Genomic DNA, 21,714 nt, shown 5'->3' with positions numbered 1-21,714 from the left:
TATGGATATATTTTGATCAAACTTGGCAAAATTATTTATTTTATAGTAAGCTATCAATATTTTACTAAAAACACACTACTTTATTAGTTTCCTTGTAGCAGCAAACCTAGGTACTCGTTAAACCTAATGTTATTTAAATAGATCAATTGAAAATCAATTCGGCCAAATGGAAATTCGCTTAGACGGCAGGTTTGCTGCGGCGGGGGTATTTACTCTTAACTACACCAATCGTCCCAATGCAGTTTTAAAGCAATTACTTCTTAATCTATGAAGAATTTCATACTCTGCATCTTGCCTTTTGCCTGCCTTGCCACTTTTTCGACCAAGGCTGACGACTACTGAACTGAACTGACTGCGAAGTGCGAAGCAAAGTTAGCAAAGTCAAAGTGTGCGTCACTGCGTCGTCGTCGTCGTCGTGCGAAGCGAACTGCGACTTTGACTTCACTACTTCACTCTGAGATAGCAATAAACTGCGTTTGTTATTTTGCTTATCAAAAATTTTTGCATGTGACGGTCAATCCACAAGATTTTTCTAATTTATAGTTTTCATTTTGATATGGTTGTGAGTTTTTAATAGGACATTTATTAATTAAAATGCCCGCTAAACAAAGGAAAATAGCGATTATGGGCTACAGATCTGTTGGTAAGTAACTTAATCTGATTTGAATTTCATAAGCTGGCTTTTACAAGTTTGATTCATTATATTCCTACACAACGGCGTGAAGGAAATCTATTTAACAACTACGATATTATCAGTTTATTCCATGGTCTGTAATTTATATTATGATATATTTTGACTTAGCATAGGCCCTAACCTATATTTCTACGGTGTAAGTTAGATCTACCAAAACTTAGGCCACTTCAAAGGTTGGCCTGTTCCTAAAGGTGTAAGTTAGCTTAGACTAGAGAATAGATTAAAATTGCTGCGTGACCTACCTTCTAGACTTGTAATTTTTTAAACAATAAGAGAAGCGCCACTGTTGTTGTCTCACACATTTTCTTATTAAGTTAAGTTTAGGTAGGCTGCTAAATGATATAAGAACTAACTTAGTGATGCGCGATTGTGAGATGTTTGAACAATCAAAATGTTCCTTCTCGAGATGTTCTGCAACTTATTGATTGTTTCGATTGCTTAGCGAGAAGTTTGTACAATCGAGATGTTTCTCTCGATTGTTGCATTCGTTAAGCCTAAATGTCTGTTCGCATCTGTCTACATTTCATGAGAGTTGTTACGATAATGTTAGTTCTTTTTCTAGATTCTTATAGAATACCGTAGTAGCCTAGAATATTATGCACAACATATAGGCCTACTGCTGACACATGAATAAGCACTTACGTCATTCCGTCTTTGCAACAGAAATAGAAAATTATTTTAAAGTATGGGTAATGGTAGCCTAAATAATAGTGTTAGCATAACATTTATGAGAACCTTCTGTCTCGTTATAAATATTTTGATGTAAATACAAATTTTGTTTGTAAAATATGTCGTCTTGTCAATAGTTTTTATTGAGTGGTATTAAGTCACTATTCCGTAAATAAAGTAAGTAGGTAATGCATAAAACTTCCTTGGTTTTGAAGTACCTGTTATTGGGGGTCAATCCCCGGCAGAAACAATAGAAATTAGATGATAATAAATTACGATGCCGCACTTAACAAAACAATCGCCACGAACATCTCGTTAAAGAACCTCTCGCCTCTCGGTTCTCTAGACGAATGCGAGATACGAGACTGAGAAGCTGTGCTGAAACGAAACAATCTTCACGAACATCTCGATAAAACCTCTCGGTAAGAACCTCTCGCTAAGCAAAAATACAACTGAAACGTCTCGACAGGGTCAAACAATCGAAACGTTTCGATTGTAACATCTCGCAATTGCGCATCACTATACTAACTAAAGCCTACCGGCCTACCATAGGTGCATGCCAGAATCAGTATGTAGGTGCTTCTAGGATAATAAGAGTGTAATAACTTATTCTTCAACTGGGGAGATTATGTTGCAATACCTACCATTAACACCAGATCAATATTAAGTTCAGGCCCAAGCTTCACAAATCAAGCTTACCAAGAGATACAGGAACAGGTCCCAGTTAAGTTTCTTTTTGGCCCATATGAACCAGAGTAGGCCTACCTAATTTACCGTATACATACATGGTTCTAGACAGCACTAAGTTATCATGGGAATACACTCTAACTTAGACTGATTCATAATATCCAGAACTGGTGAATAGGCTAAGTTACTTGCACTAACCACCATAAAGTAGCCTATTTATTAAGAACTAGCAGTTACCCGGGGCACGTTGCTGCGCTAACAAATTACATCTGTCTGTGTGAAAAGCATGTTTTTTCTACATTTAAACCGACGATAGAAAGGGATTGCCCTAGTGCCTTATAATGGTGATTGCGAAAGACACTAAAGAAATTGTAGTTGATTAAATTCAGAGAGTAATTCGGATGAAATCATCAGTATTCTTGGGATTAAGACTATATTTCTCCCTTACCTACCACTGATAATTTTTGCTTTAACCAATTTTGACGTAATTTTTTTAATCGTTAGTCTGGTAACGTTGCACAGCTTCGGTGGATTTAAGTTTCGCATTAGTATTATTGAAATTCCTTCTTTTAATGACAGTAATGTGGTGGGTTGACAAATTGAGAGGCATTTGAATACCCTACCCGAGATAGCACGCACGATTATTATTCACTTAATAATTTATGTTAGATTGTGTGGGTATCGAACGAAAGATAAAAATAATAAGGCATTGTCATCCCTTTTATTGTTTATAATAGGTACTTTGATAAAGGTTTTTATGTTTTTAATATTTAACATTGGAGAATTTAAACATTGTTGAGTGCACAGGTGTGCTGCAATTAGGGTTTAATACATTTTGACTTATTCAAAAGTAAAATAGTTTTCTGTGCTGCACTCTGTAGAAACACTGTGGCACTATTTAAAATCATGACAAATGCTAAAATACAGAATTTTGTGATTATTCAAACCTTCAAAACAGTTAGTGAAAGTAAACATCTGCTTTTAAATTATACTAGTGCACTTGTTGCCCGAATTTGAGCAATTGCAAAGTATTACAGGTGTTATTTCAAAACGAATAACAATAAAGATTTCCAATGACTTAAAAGAGTAAACTCAAAGATAATGTTATCAATCACTCCACTCCAGTTAACTGAAAACGAACTCGCTCTGAAAACGAACTCGCTCTGAAAACAAACGCTCGCTCCACTCCAGTTATCGAAACGGATAACGAACTCATTCTGAAAACGAACGTTCTTGTATCTATCATGTGTTTACTACTAACAGCTGTAATTAATACAAATTATTCGTCTGTTTAGTAAACAAAATATTTTCTTTATAAGAAATACGGTACATTGGGATTTTGATGGCCTGTGGGGCAAAGCCCAAGGACTTTTATTACAGGAATTGGTGAAAGGGGGCGTCTACACAAAAAAATACTTAATTTTGACACATCGTTTGTGAAAATCAGTCCATTGTAGTGTTTCGTAGAAATCGCCTTCACGTATTAACTTATGTATAAGGATTTATTTGTAAACATTGTAGATCAAAAAGTCTGACATTGGCCCACTTAAAACCCTCTGGGGCAGAGCCCTTTTGACGGATCTGCACCAAACTTCACTCGAACCATCCTTGAAAGATGCTTAATAATGCCTGAAAGTTTCATTTCAATCTGTTGAGCGGTTTCGGAGTCCATAACGTATATACACACATACATACATACATACATTACATAGTTCATCTTTTATAGATATACATAACAGCCTGTGGATATGCTCATCTGTATGTTGTTCATCAGAATGGGCTACGGTATCAGGCTGATGTTGTGGTGGTACAGGATGAAGGTCAGGTAGGTTTGCTACTACTTACTTTCCGTGTTCGGAAATCAGACTTCGCTTTTCCAAAAATTAGCTACCAATATATGGCTTTGTCATTCGCTTGTAAAAGATCATCTAATGTGCAAGACTGGTCTAGGCGTGGACAGATCCTCATCAGCACCACACGCGCACAAGATGTTTTCTTCGTCTGGTAAGAGACCCCATTTCTGCATCTTTGTCTTGCATTTTGGTACCTCGACCCTGATTCGATTTAGGGTCTTCCACACCGTGTAATGAAGGCCTCCACCAGGAGCCAGTTCCTCCCTGGCTGGTATGGGAGGGTTAGTCAACGTGGCCTCCCACCTTGCCACCCGATTGCTTGAGAGTGATCCATCCAGGACTCGTGTCCGTGATAAAAAGCTCTTTCTGGACCGAAGCCGTCGCTCTGCAGGTTGGTTGCCGTGTAATGGGTGACGAGGGTCTGTCTCTTGCTTAGTCCTTTCTGTGTCGGCAGCAACATCACGTCAGATTGATGGAGGGGCGATCCCTATGATAGGATAGAGTTTGTGTACTGGGGTTGGTTTCAAACACCCAGTTACAATCCGAGCCATGTCATTGACTGCAATGTCAACCTTTTTTGCATGTGACGATGCATTCCATACTGGTGCAGCGTATTCCGCAGCCGACACACTGAGCGCTAAAGCTGAGGTTCTGAGGACATTAGGGTTAGCACCCCAGCATCTGCTGGTGAGCTTCCTGATGATATTATTCACTACTTGATGATGTTCAGAGGTGTCGTACTGTTCTTGTTGTCCACTCAGATTAAAAAAGCGTTCTACATGGCCATTTGGAGAGCGATACATGGCAACTAATACTAGATTAAACTCATGCAAATTACAGCAGAAAACTCACCTTCAAGTTCGTCAAAGAATTCGCTTAGATCTATAACTTTTACAGAAATTACATTAAATTTACACCAGAGTTTAAAAATATAGCTACTCCACCACTCGGATTTGCTCTACAAAAGTAGGAGGCAAGCTCAAGACCGCCGACTTTATCGTAGTATAAAACTTCTTCTGGAACTAGCCAGCATTTGCGGGTCTACACCACAAATTCCCTAATCAGAGTCTCTGTCGGCCAGAAGGTGTCACTCAACACTGTATTTTGTCTTTAGTTTTGACACTTAAAAGACTTTGTAGGAGTCATGTTTGGGGTTTAACTCAATACATTTAGCTTCAATATCGGCATTATTCATATAGATCGTCCACACTAACGTCTGTTTGAAGCCTTGACTTGAATAACCAGTCCTTTCTCTCCTCAGCTCGCAATTAAGATGAGTCGGGCAAGTTAATTTTCATCCCAATAATAGGCACGCTTTGTCTCTTTGGAAATTTATTGACACGGTTTTGTCAATTTCTTATACACCGGTCTTGGCTATTTTGGACTTGATCTGCTTTTATAACTTTGGGAAGTTGACATCATCATTGTTTTTCGTTTCAACTAAGTTCTGTTCAGTTTGAGTCAGAGCTAGGGCGTCTGGACTTAATTTAATGAGCAGCAACAGGAGTGAAAAAGGCAGCCGATGCTTGCTCTGCTATAGGCCTGACGCTGATGTTACTTTTGACAGTATAAAATTTCCTGTTTATTCACTTTTCAAATCAGACGTAACCTCCACACACACACACCAAACTGGTTGTAACACACTTTTATTGGTTGTACAAAAGCCTTAAATTGTTTTATTCCCAAGTAGCATGAAAACTGTTTGAACTGGTATCAAAACAATTAAATGTACTAGGGGAGTATGTTTTCTGTATGGTTCAAAATGGTATCTTTTGCTTTTGTATTCTTTCACACTTGTAATTAGTTATTTGTGTAACTAGTGTGCGAAGTGGCACTTTGCTGCATATGAGAGAAATGTTTACACGAGTGGAAAATTTCACGAGTGCAGCAAATGCACTTTGCACTCGTGTTACACATTACATTTTGCCTACAGCTACTATAAAGCATAGAAATAATTAGTCTTTAAAACAATATACAACACTTTTTAGGTTAGGTGAAATCCAAGCGTTGAACGAAATGGGGAACACTGCACCAGTTGATCGTATTAATTTATTTTTGCCCTGCACCAGGCTAATTAGTATTTATTGATTTAGATAAGCTGTCAATACTCCCAAGTTTAAAAGTTCATCAATAATCCAGGCACTGGAAATCACTTTGACCAACTTGGCAGAGCAAGGATCACAGTACTACTTGACTCTGTCCGATAATGCCGCAATATTAAAGTAATTATCATCTAGGTCTACACAACGAGGGTGATACCAACGGTTACAAAATCCATCACAATGAAACCCCGGCTGTCACGCTTAATTAGTTTATTGCATGCAACAGACATATGATCAACACTACCATTCACCATCTACTTGTACCATTGTAACTTGCACCCTGTATATATACAGTAGTTCGACACCGTGGACTTAAGGGATGTCAAACTACAGTATCAAAATGTCGAACTATAGGCAGTGGCGGACTTACCTACGGCGCTGCCCCTTTGTGTTTCGCAAAAAAGTAAAGGTTTCAACGTTAAAGCAATATTAAATTTCCTGTTGTTGGTACGCTTATTAATGAATTTTTTCCAAGAAGGACATAGTACAATATGAGTACATTACATTGAAATTGTATTTAGATTTTAAGAAAAACATATATTTTGTGGTTGAGGCAAGAATGAATATGAATAGACTGCTTCAAATCATAGGCTGCTCCAATACATTTAGACTCATTTTGTAGTCTGAACTCAAGGATTCAAAGAGCAATGGTATAATATGCATGTTGTCTTGGCTTCGTTTTCCTTCCTCCAAAAACTTCTTGTTGGACCAAAACACTTCCTTTAGGCTTGAGACCTAGTTGTCTTGCACATTCTTCAGTTACAAAACTCTTGTGAGATCCTGAATCACATCCCGTGCGCATTGCCGTTCTTGACGAAATTCAATTAAAATTTATTCAGTTTAAATTGGTTTTCTTTTATTTTTTCTAGACGGTTAACAACAAAATACTCTAAAATACTAAAATACTCTATACTCTTAAATAACTTAGGCTTGAAAGATAATTAAATTTAACATTCAAAACAGCTAACAATAATTTTACTTGTAATATATAACTGTATTGTCACCTCTTTATATGATTTGTGTATACAATGTAACATTTAACTTCAAATTTAAAGGAATAGATAGGCCCTTTTATTTATTTTATTTTTAGGGTTGAACTCAAAACATGATTTTACCCGAGGAAATTCCACAAATCTATGTAGTTATTTGTTATACTGTTAAATACTTTATGCATTAAATTAATAAGTACAGGTATAAGCACGGCTTTTGTTGGATATTATAATGATTGACATTATAATTAATACCATTATTATCTTCACCACTAACCACCACGCGCCCGCCGCCGCGCTGCCCGTCGCACGCTGACGCGGCCATGGACGCGCCACTTGCCGCGGACTCAACGACGGGCGCCCCTAAGGCACGTGCCAAGTGTGCCTTATGGTAAGTCCGCCACTGACTATATGGAGTAAATGGGGTTTAATATACAGGAAAGTAAAAACACAAGTCTTAATATAGAAATCACCCAAATTTTTTAAATAAAAAGCTTAACAATTAATTTCACTGTTCATTAGTTAAGTCTCAAGTCAACAATAAATGAGAAATTAATGAAGTCAGCTTACATCACAATAGTAACCATTAAACACTTGACAAAATAGCTCAGCTCAGCCCGTGTCGAACTATAAGGAGTGTCAAACTATCGAAGGTTTACTGTACTTGTAAAATATATACTTGTAAAAATATCAACATAAAGTATAAATAACAGTGACATAACGATGATTTAATAACTATAATGGTGTAGGGCCTAGTCAAGAATCAAGAATCAAGAGCTTTATTGTCATTGACCTTTTACAAGGAATAGACATAGTCAACAATAGAAATAAAAACTAAAGCTATAAAATACAGTGGGTTCTAAATTAAGAATTAATATTAAAATCAGAAACTAAATACTCTGTTATACAGTAATATGGATTTTAGATGAGCCACTCAAAACATTTTAGACTTAAACCTATTATAAGGAACCTGTTTTGCTGCCAGACCTAATTTATTATAAACCTTATGCAATTTATTTTTATTTATTATTATTTTTATTAGGCAGGGATATCTAGATTGGATTTGTCTCTTGTATTGTAAGAATGTATACTCTCTCTACAAGTGAATTGATGAAGATTGGCTTTAGTGTAGAGGAGTATGTGAAAAATGTACAAATTTACTACGGTCATAATTTTAAGGTTTATAATAAAGACAGCTATCCACTGGGCCAGCCCCACAGATTAGTAACAACAAAGTGGTGACAACATTTTAACAACAGTAACAACAACAATTCAATTAGAGGGTGTAATTTTTTCCTCCTGTTAAGAGTCCTCTACCTTTTTTTTATATTGTTGGACCTAAAGCCTAAGGGAGCTCTGAACCAAAGCTAATGGATAATGTACATATTATGGTAGTTTAGTATCTAAATACGTTCACAGCAATCAAAAGATGTTTTTTATCTGTTTCAGGGAAGTCGTCCCTTAGTATACAGTTTGTAGACGGACAGTTTGTTGACTCCTATGACCCAACCATTGAAAATAGTAAGTAGTTCCTTGTATATTTTTTATCAGTCACTTATTATTTAACGTCATATTATTTCACGTACATTGTAATTAGTTTAAGACATTCCTTTGAAACACTGCAGTAGGATAAGAACCATCAAGGCGTATGAAAGAAGGTGTGCGCATAGCGAGGTATAAATTTGTCCAGTTTGCGCAGCTACGCACGTTCGAGTTGAAATGTGTTTTATTTTATCAAATCATGTTTTCTTGTTATTTCCCAAAGAATTTCTAATGACATTCATTACAAATTAGCATTGAATATATGACACTGTTTACAGTACGGTCCACAAGAGTCTGCAGTTGAGGGAGGAGCCTATTTACCACATGACTTCAAAGGAGCCAATGAGGATAGTGTGGTGTTACCAAATCTAATAATACCAGCTGATTTGAAAATATTGTTTAGTATATACAACAGGTTCAGTTGTTCTGCTACAACAGGTTGTCAAAGATCAGTAATTTTATCGTTAACCTACCTAGTTATAGTTTCTACATGTTTTGCTATTATTAGTCATGAGAAAGGTAACACTCAAACAAAAAGAAATACCAGGACTACATTCTCCTTGTCATCCTATAGGCCTACTTGATGATTACAGCATGTTCCGCCAGATGGCAGTGTATGCTGTAGTTTTTGGTTAAAATTACTGACCTTTGACAACCTGTTGTAGCAGAATGACTGAACCGATTTTTGCGGAATTTAATGTTCTTTAGAAAAGTATGCAAACACTTTTTTTGTGGGATGCACTGTTTTTAAATTTTAAGCCAAAAACTTGAACATGAGAAAAATTGTGATAGTTTTTAGGACCTAGTTTTTTGCCTCCCATACACTTAGCACAACTCAGAATCTGCCGCAAACTCATTTTTAACTTATTTAGGATCTCCAGAGCAGATTAAAACGATTTCCAGCTTTCCCCCAATTTTTAGGAGCAACAAGTCTAATTTGCCTGGTCTATTAACTTGATCATTAATTCTACTTTATCATCCACACAGCCTTCATCAAAACTACCAGAGTGAGAAGTCAAGAATATGATTTGAAGCTTGTTGACACTGCAGGCCAAGATGAGTATTCTATTTTCCCAGCACAATACTCCATGGACATCCACGGCTATGTTTTGGTTTACTCTATCACCTCTACAAAGTCATTTGAGGTTGTTCAAATCATTTATGAGAAACTTCTAGACATGACAGGAAAGATTCAGTAAGTATAGACCAATGACATAATTTTATTTACCCAACCCGCCATGTTAAACTTCCCTATCCCAAACGTGATGTAAACAACTGAAACTCACTCGGTGAAGTAATGAAACCCATTTAAATAACATTGAGTGGTCAACTTAAAAATATATACCTCTATAGAGCCAACGACGTTCAACGCTAGAAATCAGCTGTGCGCTTGAATTTTATTGCTATGCTTTAAAGAATTTTCCTAACCTAGCTTTTGTTTGTAAAAGAACGTTACTGTTAGAAAATGAGTGAAATGGATAATGAAAAATATTGTATGTAACCCCCTGTATACGGGTCAGTTAAAATCTTGTGCGTTACAAAAAAGCGTGTTTACATCACTTAGGTAAATTATGCAACTGCGTGATGCCCCAAAGCAGAACAACGAGCGACGCTGCGACATTGTCGCGGACACGAAACGCCGAGAAACGCGGGCCTGCGGACACATTTACGGAGTCATAACGACGATCGCGCCATGGCCGCGATTATTGGACCGACGATCGCACCGTGACCGCGGAGTCCTACCGACGATCGCGCCGTGACCGCAGAGTCCTACCGACGATCGCGCCGTGACCGCGGAGTCATACTGACGATCATGCCGTGATGGCGGAGTCATGCTGACGATCGAGCCGTGACCACGAGTCATACCGACGATCGCGCCGTGACCGCGAGTCATGACGACGATCGCACCGTGACCGTGGAGTCATACCGACGATAACCCCGTGACCGCGGAGTCCTACCGACGATCGCGCCGTGACCGCAGAGTCCTACCGACGATCGCGCCGTGACCGCGGAGTCATACTGACGATCATGCCGTGATGGCGGAGTCATGCTGACGATCGAGCCGTGACCGCGAGTCATACCGACGATCGCGCCGTGACCGCGAGTCATGACGACGATCGCACCGTGACCGTGGAGTCAATCAATCAATCAAAACATTCTTTATTCATTATAGTTTCACATTACATGAACTTGAATAGAGTCATAAGCTAAATTCAAAATTGCTTACTGCTAATTAAATACATAAAAAGAGTACAAAAATTACTTTACTTGAACTTTTAACAAAACCATGACTTTAAGGATAACAGTATTTGGCATTCAAATTAAGTTAGGCCTAACTGTTTTTTACTAATACTAAAGAATTCTGTTACTGAGTAGCAGGGAGTTCTTAAAAAATATTCCTTTAAGAGCTTCTTGAATTTATTAAATTTTGTTTCTTTTCGGATGTGAGCTGGTATAGACTGGAGAAATTTTAGCCCTATGTAAGATGTCTTTTTAGTGTAAAATTCGAGATTATGCCGAGGTAGGTTAATTTTTAATCTGGTGTTATATACTAATTGTTCTGTTGAGCTGGATGATAGTTGGATCTGTTTTGCATAAATTATTGTTTCATAAATATAAAGACTATAAACTGTTAATATTTGTAATTCACGAAAGATGCTCTTGACTGGCTCTTTCTTTTTAAGATTTTTCATCACCCTGATAGCTTTTTTCTGTTTAATTAGTACTTTATCTAAATTAGTTTTTGTTGTTGCCCCGTATAGAACAATTCCATATGAAATATGTGAATGTATTAATGAGAAATAAACAACTCTTAAAGTGTCTAAACTGCATACTCTGAACATCTGTCGCAGCGCATGGATACCGGAAGATACCTTTTTAACCACATAGTTCACATGGCCCTCCCAAGATAGATGTTTATCGATAATTAGACCAAGAAATTTTGTTTGCTTTACTTGGTTTATTCTTTCTGATTTTATGCAAATGTTTGGTTCAAAATTTTGTCTATGTTGTTTAGTGGAAAATGATATAAAATTGGATTTTTCTGTGTTAATAAGCAGATTTTTTCGGTCAAGGAATTCTTTTATGGATAAAAGACTCTCCTGAGAAAACGTTTCAATCTGTTGTTTTGATCTTCCGGGAATAAGCACATTACAATCATCAGCAAACAGACACATAGACCCGCCGTTACCAGGAATCGCTCCCGGCATACCTCTAATATAGCAGAGAAAAAGTAGAGGCCCCAGGATCGATCCCTGCGGCACCCCATATTTCAGCGTCTGATGCTGAGATCTACATTTTTCAACGTACTTTGTGTTTGCATGCTCCACAACATAATCCAGTTCAACAAATTGGTTTCTGTTTTCTAGATATGATGTAAACCATGCAAGCTCTTTTCCATAGATTCCCATTTCTTTTAGTGAAGTCAACAATATACTATGTGACACGCTGTCAAATGCCCTACTGAGATCCAAAAAGATTCCTACAACATTTTCTCCTCTGTCAACAGCATTTATTATAGTTTCTATGAATTCAATACCAGCTGTTATTGTTGATTTGCCCTGCCGAAAGCCATGTTGTTCTTTATCAAATAGTTGATTAGTTTCCAGATATTTATAGACCTGAATGTAAACAATGCGTTCAAAAATTTTTGAAAAAACAGGTAAGAGAGAGATAGGGCGGTAACAGGAGGGATCAGTTTTATTACCTTTTTTAAAAATGGGAATTACTTTAGCCAATTTTAATTTTGAAGGAAAGATTCCTGAAATAAGAGAAGAGTTTATGATATGTGTTAGTGGTTTCTGGATAATGTGTATTGATTTTTTAACTATGGTGATTGGAATTTCATCAAAACCTGCAGAGTACTTGTTTTCAAAGGAAAGGACCACTTTAGTGAGGTGTTCTTCCGTTATTGTGTGAAACTTAAATGACTTATCTGTAGGTAAAATATTTTTCTGGATATCTGTTTTTTGTGTAAGTGAAGGAGAAATGTGTGGCAATATAAGCTTTTCCACAGCTGATACAAAGAAATTATTTAAGTTGTTACTGACAGCTACTGGATGCTTAAGGAGTTTACCATTTTGCTCTATACATATCGGTATGTTGCTGGTAAAATCATTTTTTGAGTTAAGCTTTATTTCACTTTTAATTATGTTCCACGTTGCCTTAGTTTTATTAGAAGAGTGTTTTATTTTCTCATTATAAAATGTTTGTTTGGCTTGGTGTATTGATTCTTTTAGTTCCTTTTTCTTAACCTTTATCTTTTGATATGTGACAAAATTTTGTCTTATCCTACCTAGCTTTTCCAGTTCATTTATCTCACTCTTTTTTTTAAATAACTCCTTTGAATTCCATTTACATTTACTATATCCACTATCTGCACTTAAAACTTTGGGAAAATTAACATCAAAAATGTAACTAAAAATAGAAAAAAATGCATCATACTTTTTATCTACAGATGACTGGTAAACATCATACCAAGTCTCATTGCCTAAATCACTGAGAAAGGTTTTTAAGTTATTCTCTGTAAATTTTCTGTGCCTTTTCTTTGTTTTCTTTTTATTCTTACTTTTTAAATCCACAATTTCAAGAAGTTGAGTCATACCGACGATAACCCTGTGACCGCGGAGTCATACCGAAGATCGCGCCGTGACCGTGGAGTCATACCGACGATAACCCCGTGACCGCGGAGTCATACCGACGATCGCGCCGTGACCGCGAGTCATGACGACGATCGCGCCGTGACCGCGAGTCATGACGACGATCGCGCCGTGACCGCGAGTCATGACGACGATCGGGCCGTGACCGTGAGTTCTACAGACGATCACCCTGTGACCCGCGAGTCACAAGTTTCTATAGGTACCTGTAAATTGTTACCCATTTTTTGGTTTTTATAGATCAGTGCCACAAATGGTAAAAATTGATTTTGTATGTCTTTTTTGGTAACTGCAATACAGTACTTTTTTTATGCACAGAAAAAAATCCTGTCCCATCCCGTCCCGAAAATCGGGAAGGAAATAAAAATCCCGTCCCGTCCCGTCCCGAACTAAAATTTCAATCCCGTCTATCCCTAGTGTGTTTATATAAAGAAACTATAGTACATTTAAAGTTTTACTTCTGAAGACCTTGTTAACACTTGTTAAGGTATGTGTATATATATACGTATTTAAAAAAAAGTTAATTTAAATAACCTGATTATGCCTACCCCTTAATAGTTTTTTAGTTTTTTGTTTTAAAAGTAGGCTATACACGTTATTGAAATTTACTTATTTTATTTAACTATATTACTAGTAGCCCTAAAGAGTGAATATATATATATATATACCGGTATATAAGTCATTATTTAGCTTTTTAGTTTTAGCGCTTGCGGACACATTTTGAGGTTTTCACAGGCCGTTGCAGACACGTAGGAACCATTCTGCTTTGGGGGCGTGATGTAAAAACGGGGAGCCTACCAGTAGACCGACAAGATACTTTGTCGTCTGGCCACTAGACCGTCTTTTTTAATTAAATAGATAAATGCTGAAAACCAGTACGTCGACAAGTTATTTCATCGTCAGTCCAGTTGACCGGCCTGTAAAACTAAATTATTATATTCGAGAAACCAACTTGTCGTCAATCCTCCCGACCGACTTACCACTTGCTCGTCTTTTAGGTGGGGATAGGGGGCAGAGTGGGAGGAGCTAACCGGGGATTACCCAGGAGTTTGAGGCGCTTCTCATGGTTGAACCACCTCACTCGAGGCTAGAAGCCAGTATTGCCAACTGAAAGTACTATAGCTCCGTCGAACACTACACACGCGGCGTGTTTACACAGTCTGGCAGTTGACGTTGGCGCGCAATTCTCGTTGCTTCGTTTCTATAGCAACCGTGCCGTGACATTGTCCTTGGTCTCGCGCATTCCTCTGCCTTTGTATTATTTAATCTGCATCGAAAGATAAGACTCGCTTATATGCATTGACTATTAAGTCAATTAAAAATTTCATTCGGGGTTTTTGATCGTTTGTTTGGATAAAACTACGTACCGTATATTGTAGAATTAAATTTGTAGTGTGGTTATATGGTATTATGGTATATATATATATATATATATCCTACTAATCCTACTAATATTATAAATGAGAAAGTTTGGATGTATGGATGTATGTTTGTGACAAGTAAACGCAGAAAATACTGGCCGAATTGGGCTGAAATTTGGTGTGATGATAGCTCACATTCCCGATTAACATATAGACGCATTCTTATCTCAAAAGTCCGTTCGGGCTCCGCCCCAGTGGCTCTGGAATTTCCCATGTTAACCTTATGAGTAATATTTAAAACGAATAAAAGAATTTCGTCAGCTGTTTCAAATACACAAGTTGGTTCTGTGATATTAAATTCGCATTAACAAGTTATAAAGTTTACTGACAGGGTACAGTACTATTAATTTAAATGAATATATAGAATAATCCATAGCCTATATCGATATTTTTCATTGTTATGAGTGTAGGACAGATACTAAAGTGCAGCCAAATTTTGTTTCTAAAAGTGGTAGCCTATATGTGTAAATATTTTATACAACAAATGTAAAGATCAAAATGTTTGTATTTTGTGTCTTCTTCCCGTTGCAAAGCACGGGTACAACAGCTAGTATATACATATATATATATATGTACCAGGTTTTGCGTTGGATTTTTCGTCAGTTTCGTCATTGAGCTCTCTCGTAGTAAGTTGTATCACTTGCGTCTTGTTCATGTTCTGTGGCATATTTTGTATCACTTGCTTTCTGAGACGTATCAGAGTGGTGGAAACTGGTCCACGACGTAGAGGAAGTGGAGGGAAGTTGCAAAGGCAAAAGGTCTGGAGTGTGGGAAATGCCAAGCGACTATAGAATAATACAAAACCATGCTTAAAAATGCTTAGGGAGTGATGGAAACAGGCCCACGACGTAGAGGAAGTGGAGGGAAGTTGCAAGGACAAAAGGTCTGGAGTGTGGGAAATATAAAGTGACTATGGAAATATACAACACCATGCTTAAAAAGGCTTGAGGAATGATGGAAACAGGTTCACGACGTAGAGGAAGTGAAGGTAAGTTGCAAGGACAAAAGGTCTGGAGTGTGGGACATGTCAAGTGACGATGGAATTATACAACGCCATGCTTAAAAAGGCTTAGGGAATGATGGAAACAGGTCTACGACGTAGAGGAAATGGAGGCAAGTTGCAAGGGCAAAAGGTCTGGAGTGTGGGAAATATCAAGTGACAATGGAATAATACAAAACCATGCTTAAAAAGGCTTAGGGAGTGATGGAAACAGGCCCACGACGTAGAGGAAGTGGAGGGAAGTTGCAAGGGCAAAAGGTCTGGAGTGTGGGGAATATAAAGTGACTATGGAAATATACAACACCATGCTTAAAAAGGCTTGAGGAATGATGGAAACAGGTCCACGACGTAGAGGAAGTGGAGGCAAGTTGCAAGGGCAAAAGGTCTGGAGTGTGGGAAATATCAAGTGACTATGGAAATATACAACACCATGCTTAAAAAGGCTTGAGGAATGATGGTAACAGGTCCACGACGTAGAGGAAGTGGAGGGAAGTTGCAAGGACAAAAGGTCTGGAGTGTGGGACATGTCAAGTGACGATGGAATTATACAAGGCCATGCTTAAAAAGGCTTAGGGAATGATGGAAACAGGTCCGCGACGTAGAGGAAATGGAGGCAAGTTGCAAGGGCAAAAGGTCTGGAGTGTGGGAAATGTCAAGTAACTATAGAATAATACAAAGCCATGCTTAAAAAGTCTTAGGGAATGATGGAAACAGGTCCATGACGTAGAGGAAGTGGAGGCAAGTTGGAGGGTGGGAAATGTCAAGTGAATATGGAATTATGCAAAGCCATGCTTCAAAAGTCTTAGGGAATGATTAATAATTAAATTAATTTAATTAATAATTAAATTGAATCTAAATTATTGCATACAATTATTATCTGGACAGAGGTGGCAGTGCCATCGTGCGCGCAGAATGCTTCTATTGGGAATTTTTCCTTCCTACTTGGACGTCCTGCAACCTTATTTACGATGTGCCGCAATTTTCTGGAGTCTCCGTCTGCATCTTCGATTTTATTTTTTTTTTTTAACTGTACTTGGCTTGTTTAATGACTTGAGAATATTCCTATATCCTGTCCGTGCTGTATGAAACTGACCTGTGCTGTATGAACTTGGTCAAACTACAGCACAGACAGTAGAAGGACAAGGATATAGGTTACATGAGCCTGATAATAGATAAGGAACTCTTACACTATAGCTGTCTCCCGGCATGTCTCTGAATTTTACTTTATAAGGAATAAGGATGTAGGTTTGAAATACCTTTAAACATTAAATCAAGAGGACAAATTGTATCAACTGTTGAGAATTTAATTGAAAATACTGTAAGACTGAAAATATGATTTTCTGGGTGAAGAAAGTTGTCTAAATTTGAGATTTCAAAGTCCCATAACTTTCGAACGCCTCAACCCATCAGTATGGGAATAAGTATACAATGTATATGATTTAAATCTCTACAATATCTGACCAAAAAAACAGTATGTCATCATGACTCATATCATGGTTGTATGTTGTATGTATAGTGTCCTATGGTCTGGCAGAGGCCTGACGTCACATGGAACTGTCACTGTAGGTGGTCTTTAGCTCTTTCCTGCTTTAAAACTCTCAATTCTTGGGTAAACTATAGGTTTTTTTTTCTTATTACCTTGCTCCAACTAGTACTCTTTTAATGGTATGAGGTTTTAAAAAGTTTATAGTTATTAATTAGAATATTATTCACGCCTGAATATTTATTATTTTCTGTTCAGTTGTGGCTCAGTAGTTGCGATGCTAACACCATGGCAAAAGAAGGTTTTAGCCATGTACCTAGTATGGAGGCGAAGAAAAAGAAATAATAATAGCTGATTTGGGTTCACACAATACTTAATAATCGGCACGAGTTTGGGGCATCCAGGGTGTTAGTACTCCCATAGCCCTACGCCGGAAACTAGCTATTACAGCATGGCAGTTCATGAGATATTATTTAATTGTAATAAAAAAAAATATTACTCTTTCAGTTCTGGGTAAAATGCAGAGCAATGCTAAAGTGGTACGTCAACTTCGTATTACGTTGTCATGAAATAACAACTTAAAATTTAATGATTGACAAACCCTTTCCTAAAATTGACCAACGTTAAAATGTAATTACAATGCATAAGTAACAATATCGAATACATAATACTGGGGTTATTAAAGTGTACAGCTGGCTAATCATTCAAATAGACTTAATTTTAGTTGTAAAAGGTGTTAAAAAATTAGATTTCCCTTGTTAATTATAATGAATTGTTAATGTTGATTTATTATAAGTGAACAAGGAACACAAAAGGATATATAAGACAAAAGACCCTAATATATGGCATAAAAACACAAACAAGACATTGCAGTAGTGTACAGTGTGTGATAGTGGTACGCCTACAATAACAATTGTTTTTATTAAAGTAAGATTTTTTTATGATTTTCTAAATATTAAACATTGTTAATTACTAACATTGGCATAAATATCAAACAAACTTTAAAACACTCATTTAAACTTTATGTTGACTTACAGGGTCGGCTACTCAAACATCTTTATTTTTTACAGTTGTTACAAACTGCATATTAGCGTCAAAACAATTATCTTATTAGAATATTTAATCACTAGGACCTCAAGTGACTCTTTTTGACCCGAGGTCAAGTTTTACGACCTAGGCAAAGCCGAGGCATATTTTCGTCATATGCATCATTAATTAACAAACTAAACTAGAAAACGAATAAGGTTTTGTGTATAGATAACCTATCAAAATGAGCTTGTTTTCAATTCTGCTATAGCAAATAAGCAGCTGTTTAGCAATGGATTCAATCATTTCATCTATTACGATTGGTACATTATACCATACAAGTAAACTCCTCATATCTATATATTAATTACGTTATTACGTAAGCCGCGGTCTTTACCTCAAAATTGTGGGTGACTGGGAAGTCGTAGAAGGACGGGAGAGGGCTCAAATTAAAGGACTCGATCCCGTGATGGCGGGAAAAATACTGTAGTTAATTTCCCCAAATTTCAACACAAAATTATGTATAACGTAACATTGTCTCCATAAGAATAGCATTAGAAACCACACACAGCTGATTTTTGTTTACTTTAATGTACGGTAGTTGATCACAAATAAAATTAGAGTTTTGTCTGTACACTGTTCAGAATTATTTATTTTCGGTTATTTTTGCGTTTATACATTAAAAAGCTTTTAGTGTTTTATCTCAATTTCTGTCTGTCTGTCACGGCCCAGAAGGTATTTTACGTAGTGTTTGCATGTAAAGATGAACGAGAGGTCTTCTCCTGAAATACGAATACGAAATACGATAGACATTAAAATAGTCTTTTTGTATTGACTGAATTGGCGAGAGTGTATTTAGCCAAATATGCATCGCTACTTATGAAATAACCTGACACCTCGAGCAAGCTTGGTCTCCTGATACTTGTGTTTTAATCAAACATTGTCACATTTTACATTACTAAACAGAAACAAATGACCTTGTCAGATAATGAACATCAACATCAAGTGAAGACAACACAAAATCACTATTTACAACTTAATTATCGTTGTTGTCCCATCTTATTTTTTACAGTCATGTTACATTTAATTTATAATTTATGTCATACCGTACTGTATAAGTTTTGCGTTATCTGTCTGGATTCCGAAACGTTAGTTCATGCTACCAAAATTTTAACACATTTAAATTAAAATTTTTTTAGCAAACCGTCATAAAATACTTACGCTTGACATTGTTTACGTTGCGATGCTTATTTTACCTGTACTCTAATTAAAATTTAATTAGAGATTAGATTTTAATCATATTAAATGTCATAATTAAATTCTGTACTTTAAAATCTATTGATTGGGCCCAATGTTTTTAAAAGCCATCTGTTTCGAATATGGGTAAGTTTAGTAGTGTTGTGTGTTGCCTTTGTGGATATTATGATTTAGTGTCCCGAAAAGGGCGGCAACAATGTGATCAAACTAAACAGCCGCACATTGGGGCTGTAAACTAGAAAGTGCCTCTTCCTAGAAATGCCTAACAAACAAGGAAACTCCTAGTCTTCAGAACCAGTCCCATCCCCCTACTGGAACTCAAACGGCATAGGCGGGGTTTTTTTTTTTTTTTTTTTTTTTTGTAGTTGTTTTATGGACGATTTTATCATTCTAGTATTCTTATGACCTTACCATCTTGTCGCATAATAGTTTTGTTTTAGTTTATTTCGTAGAAAACCCCAAGTAAAATAAAGTTGTATATACAGTACAGTATAACAATTTGTAAACCAGTTTTACACAAATTCTGGAACTGTTCCAGTGTTATAGTGTGATTAGTCTCTATTCGTTATATTGTTTTATGTTAACTTTTTGGAGGGAGTTTTTTTAGAATAATCATATAAAAACCAATCCAAAAATATATATATAAATATGTATATTTATGTATAAATATATATATATCTATATATATATACATTTGAACGGATGGTGTTTTTGGTCTCTAGGGACCTCAAAACGAAAAAGTAAATCGGTCCTGGGTCCAGGTCTTACCATGAGTACTACGGTAATAGCTTATTCCCTATAGGGGAAATTCGCTAAAATGATATTAATTGCGTTAGTTGCCAAATATAGTTGATCATTCAATGAATAAAATATTTCCCATACTGTACGTAATCGGAGTTTTTATTAATATGTTAATCTGGTATCTCTTCCTTTGAAAGAACCTTTAAATAGTATTAAAATAGTATTGGTGGGAGAAATTAATTGGTTGTGGGGTTACTGTTAAAACTGAAATATTGTAAAATGTTTATCCAGTTGCTGTAAACTACTATTAATTTAACAAAATATGGACACGGCTCGAATGGGTACCGTGCCCTTCTGCACTTGTAGTATTTAGAACCTAGTGTCCCTTAATTGTTAGTCCCTAGTATTAACCACAATTATGGTTCAATTCGATTCGTTACAAATCATTCAATTAAAATGCAATTAAAAACTACTTTCGGCCAGAAATTTGGTTGGAATGTGGAATATTTTAGCTATTGTATAAAATTATAGGTTAACTAGTGTACATGTTGCTCGAAATCGAGCAATTGCAAAGAAGTACAGGAGTTACATATAAACAAATGACTTGTTAAAAAACTAATAACAGTCATAATTTCCGATGATTTTAAAAGAGTCAACTAAAAGATTATTAACTAATGGAAATACTCACAATTTACATAACAGTCCTATTCCAGTTTAAAGGGTTATTTTTTAACTATCAAACTGCCCATGGACGGGAAATGGTAAGCTTACAATTTAAGTCAACATAAAAAGTCTGTCAGCTTTTATAATGTACTGTACCTAAGTTATTTAGCCAATTTGTAGACAATAAGGTGTAGGCTACTTTAAACTCTACAGAACTCTCATGCTTCCATGGGGAGCAATTAATTATTAATATTTAATTCCTGACAACAGCTGGAGTTTCAAAACAATGTTTGTTTCCCATGTTAATCTTATGGAGAAATACGAAACTTTAAAGGGTCCCAGGGCCTCACTCTCTAATTATTTACCTAAAAAGAAAGTTTCCTGCACAACTTCACGTTACGCTCTTTCCAATGACACCAAAAACATGTCAATCGGTTCATTAGTTTCGGATGAGTAATTGTCACAAAAATCCTGCTTGCGTATTAAATAAGTACGAGAGGTCGTCCAGTGGTCGAAACTCGACCAAAAATATGTAATGTACTCACTTATCTATTTTCACCCCACACTGTAAATAAAACATGTGATTGGAGTTTCCTCCATTTGTTTTGATTTTCTGTTTATATTTCGTTGTTATTTCGTAACCAGCATAGCAACGCATAAGATCCATGTTAATTTTTTCAAATTTTTAAACTCATTTTTTGTGCTTATCTTTGAGCCTATTTAAATTTATAAAGGGATTCTGCACACCTACAGGAAAATAGCTTTCCAACGGTATGCGTAGATTTTCCCTACGATTCACACGAGCTGAGAAAAAAGGTTTTAAAGAAACATGCTTGCCTATTAATATATAGATAGATAGATATAGATAGATGTGACTGTGGACCCAATTTTGTACTAAACACACGCTGTTGTTTGATCTCGAGTAGCCGACC

General features: G+C 36.5%; 1 protein-coding gene across 1 annotated transcript in view; it reads left to right on the top strand.

Moving 5' to 3' along the window:
- The first annotated feature begins 394 nt into the window (after positions 1-394).
- The window catches only part of LOC128987451 (GTP-binding protein Rheb homolog), a 29,023-nt gene continuing 7,703 nt past the window's right edge, over positions 395-21,714 (top strand). The window contains exons 1-3 of the mRNA XM_054408301.1: positions 395-643; positions 8,444-8,515; positions 9,524-9,731. Coding sequence (XP_054264276.1) covers positions 595-643; positions 8,444-8,515; positions 9,524-9,731 — 329 coding nt within the window. The 5' untranslated portion in view covers positions 395-594. The remainder of the gene's footprint in view (positions 644-8,443; positions 8,516-9,523; positions 9,732-21,714) is intronic.

This window comes from Macrosteles quadrilineatus, unplaced genomic scaffold (assembly GCF_028750875.1).
Source record: "Macrosteles quadrilineatus isolate MER2022 unplaced genomic scaffold, UCM_ALF_1.0 Scaffold_1__1_contigs__length_201487025, whole genome shotgun sequence".
Lineage (NCBI taxonomy): Eukaryota > Metazoa > Arthropoda > Insecta > Hemiptera > Cicadellidae > Macrosteles > Macrosteles quadrilineatus.
Note: the sequence above shows the minus strand (reverse complement) of the source record. Positions and strands in the feature narration are given on the sequence as shown.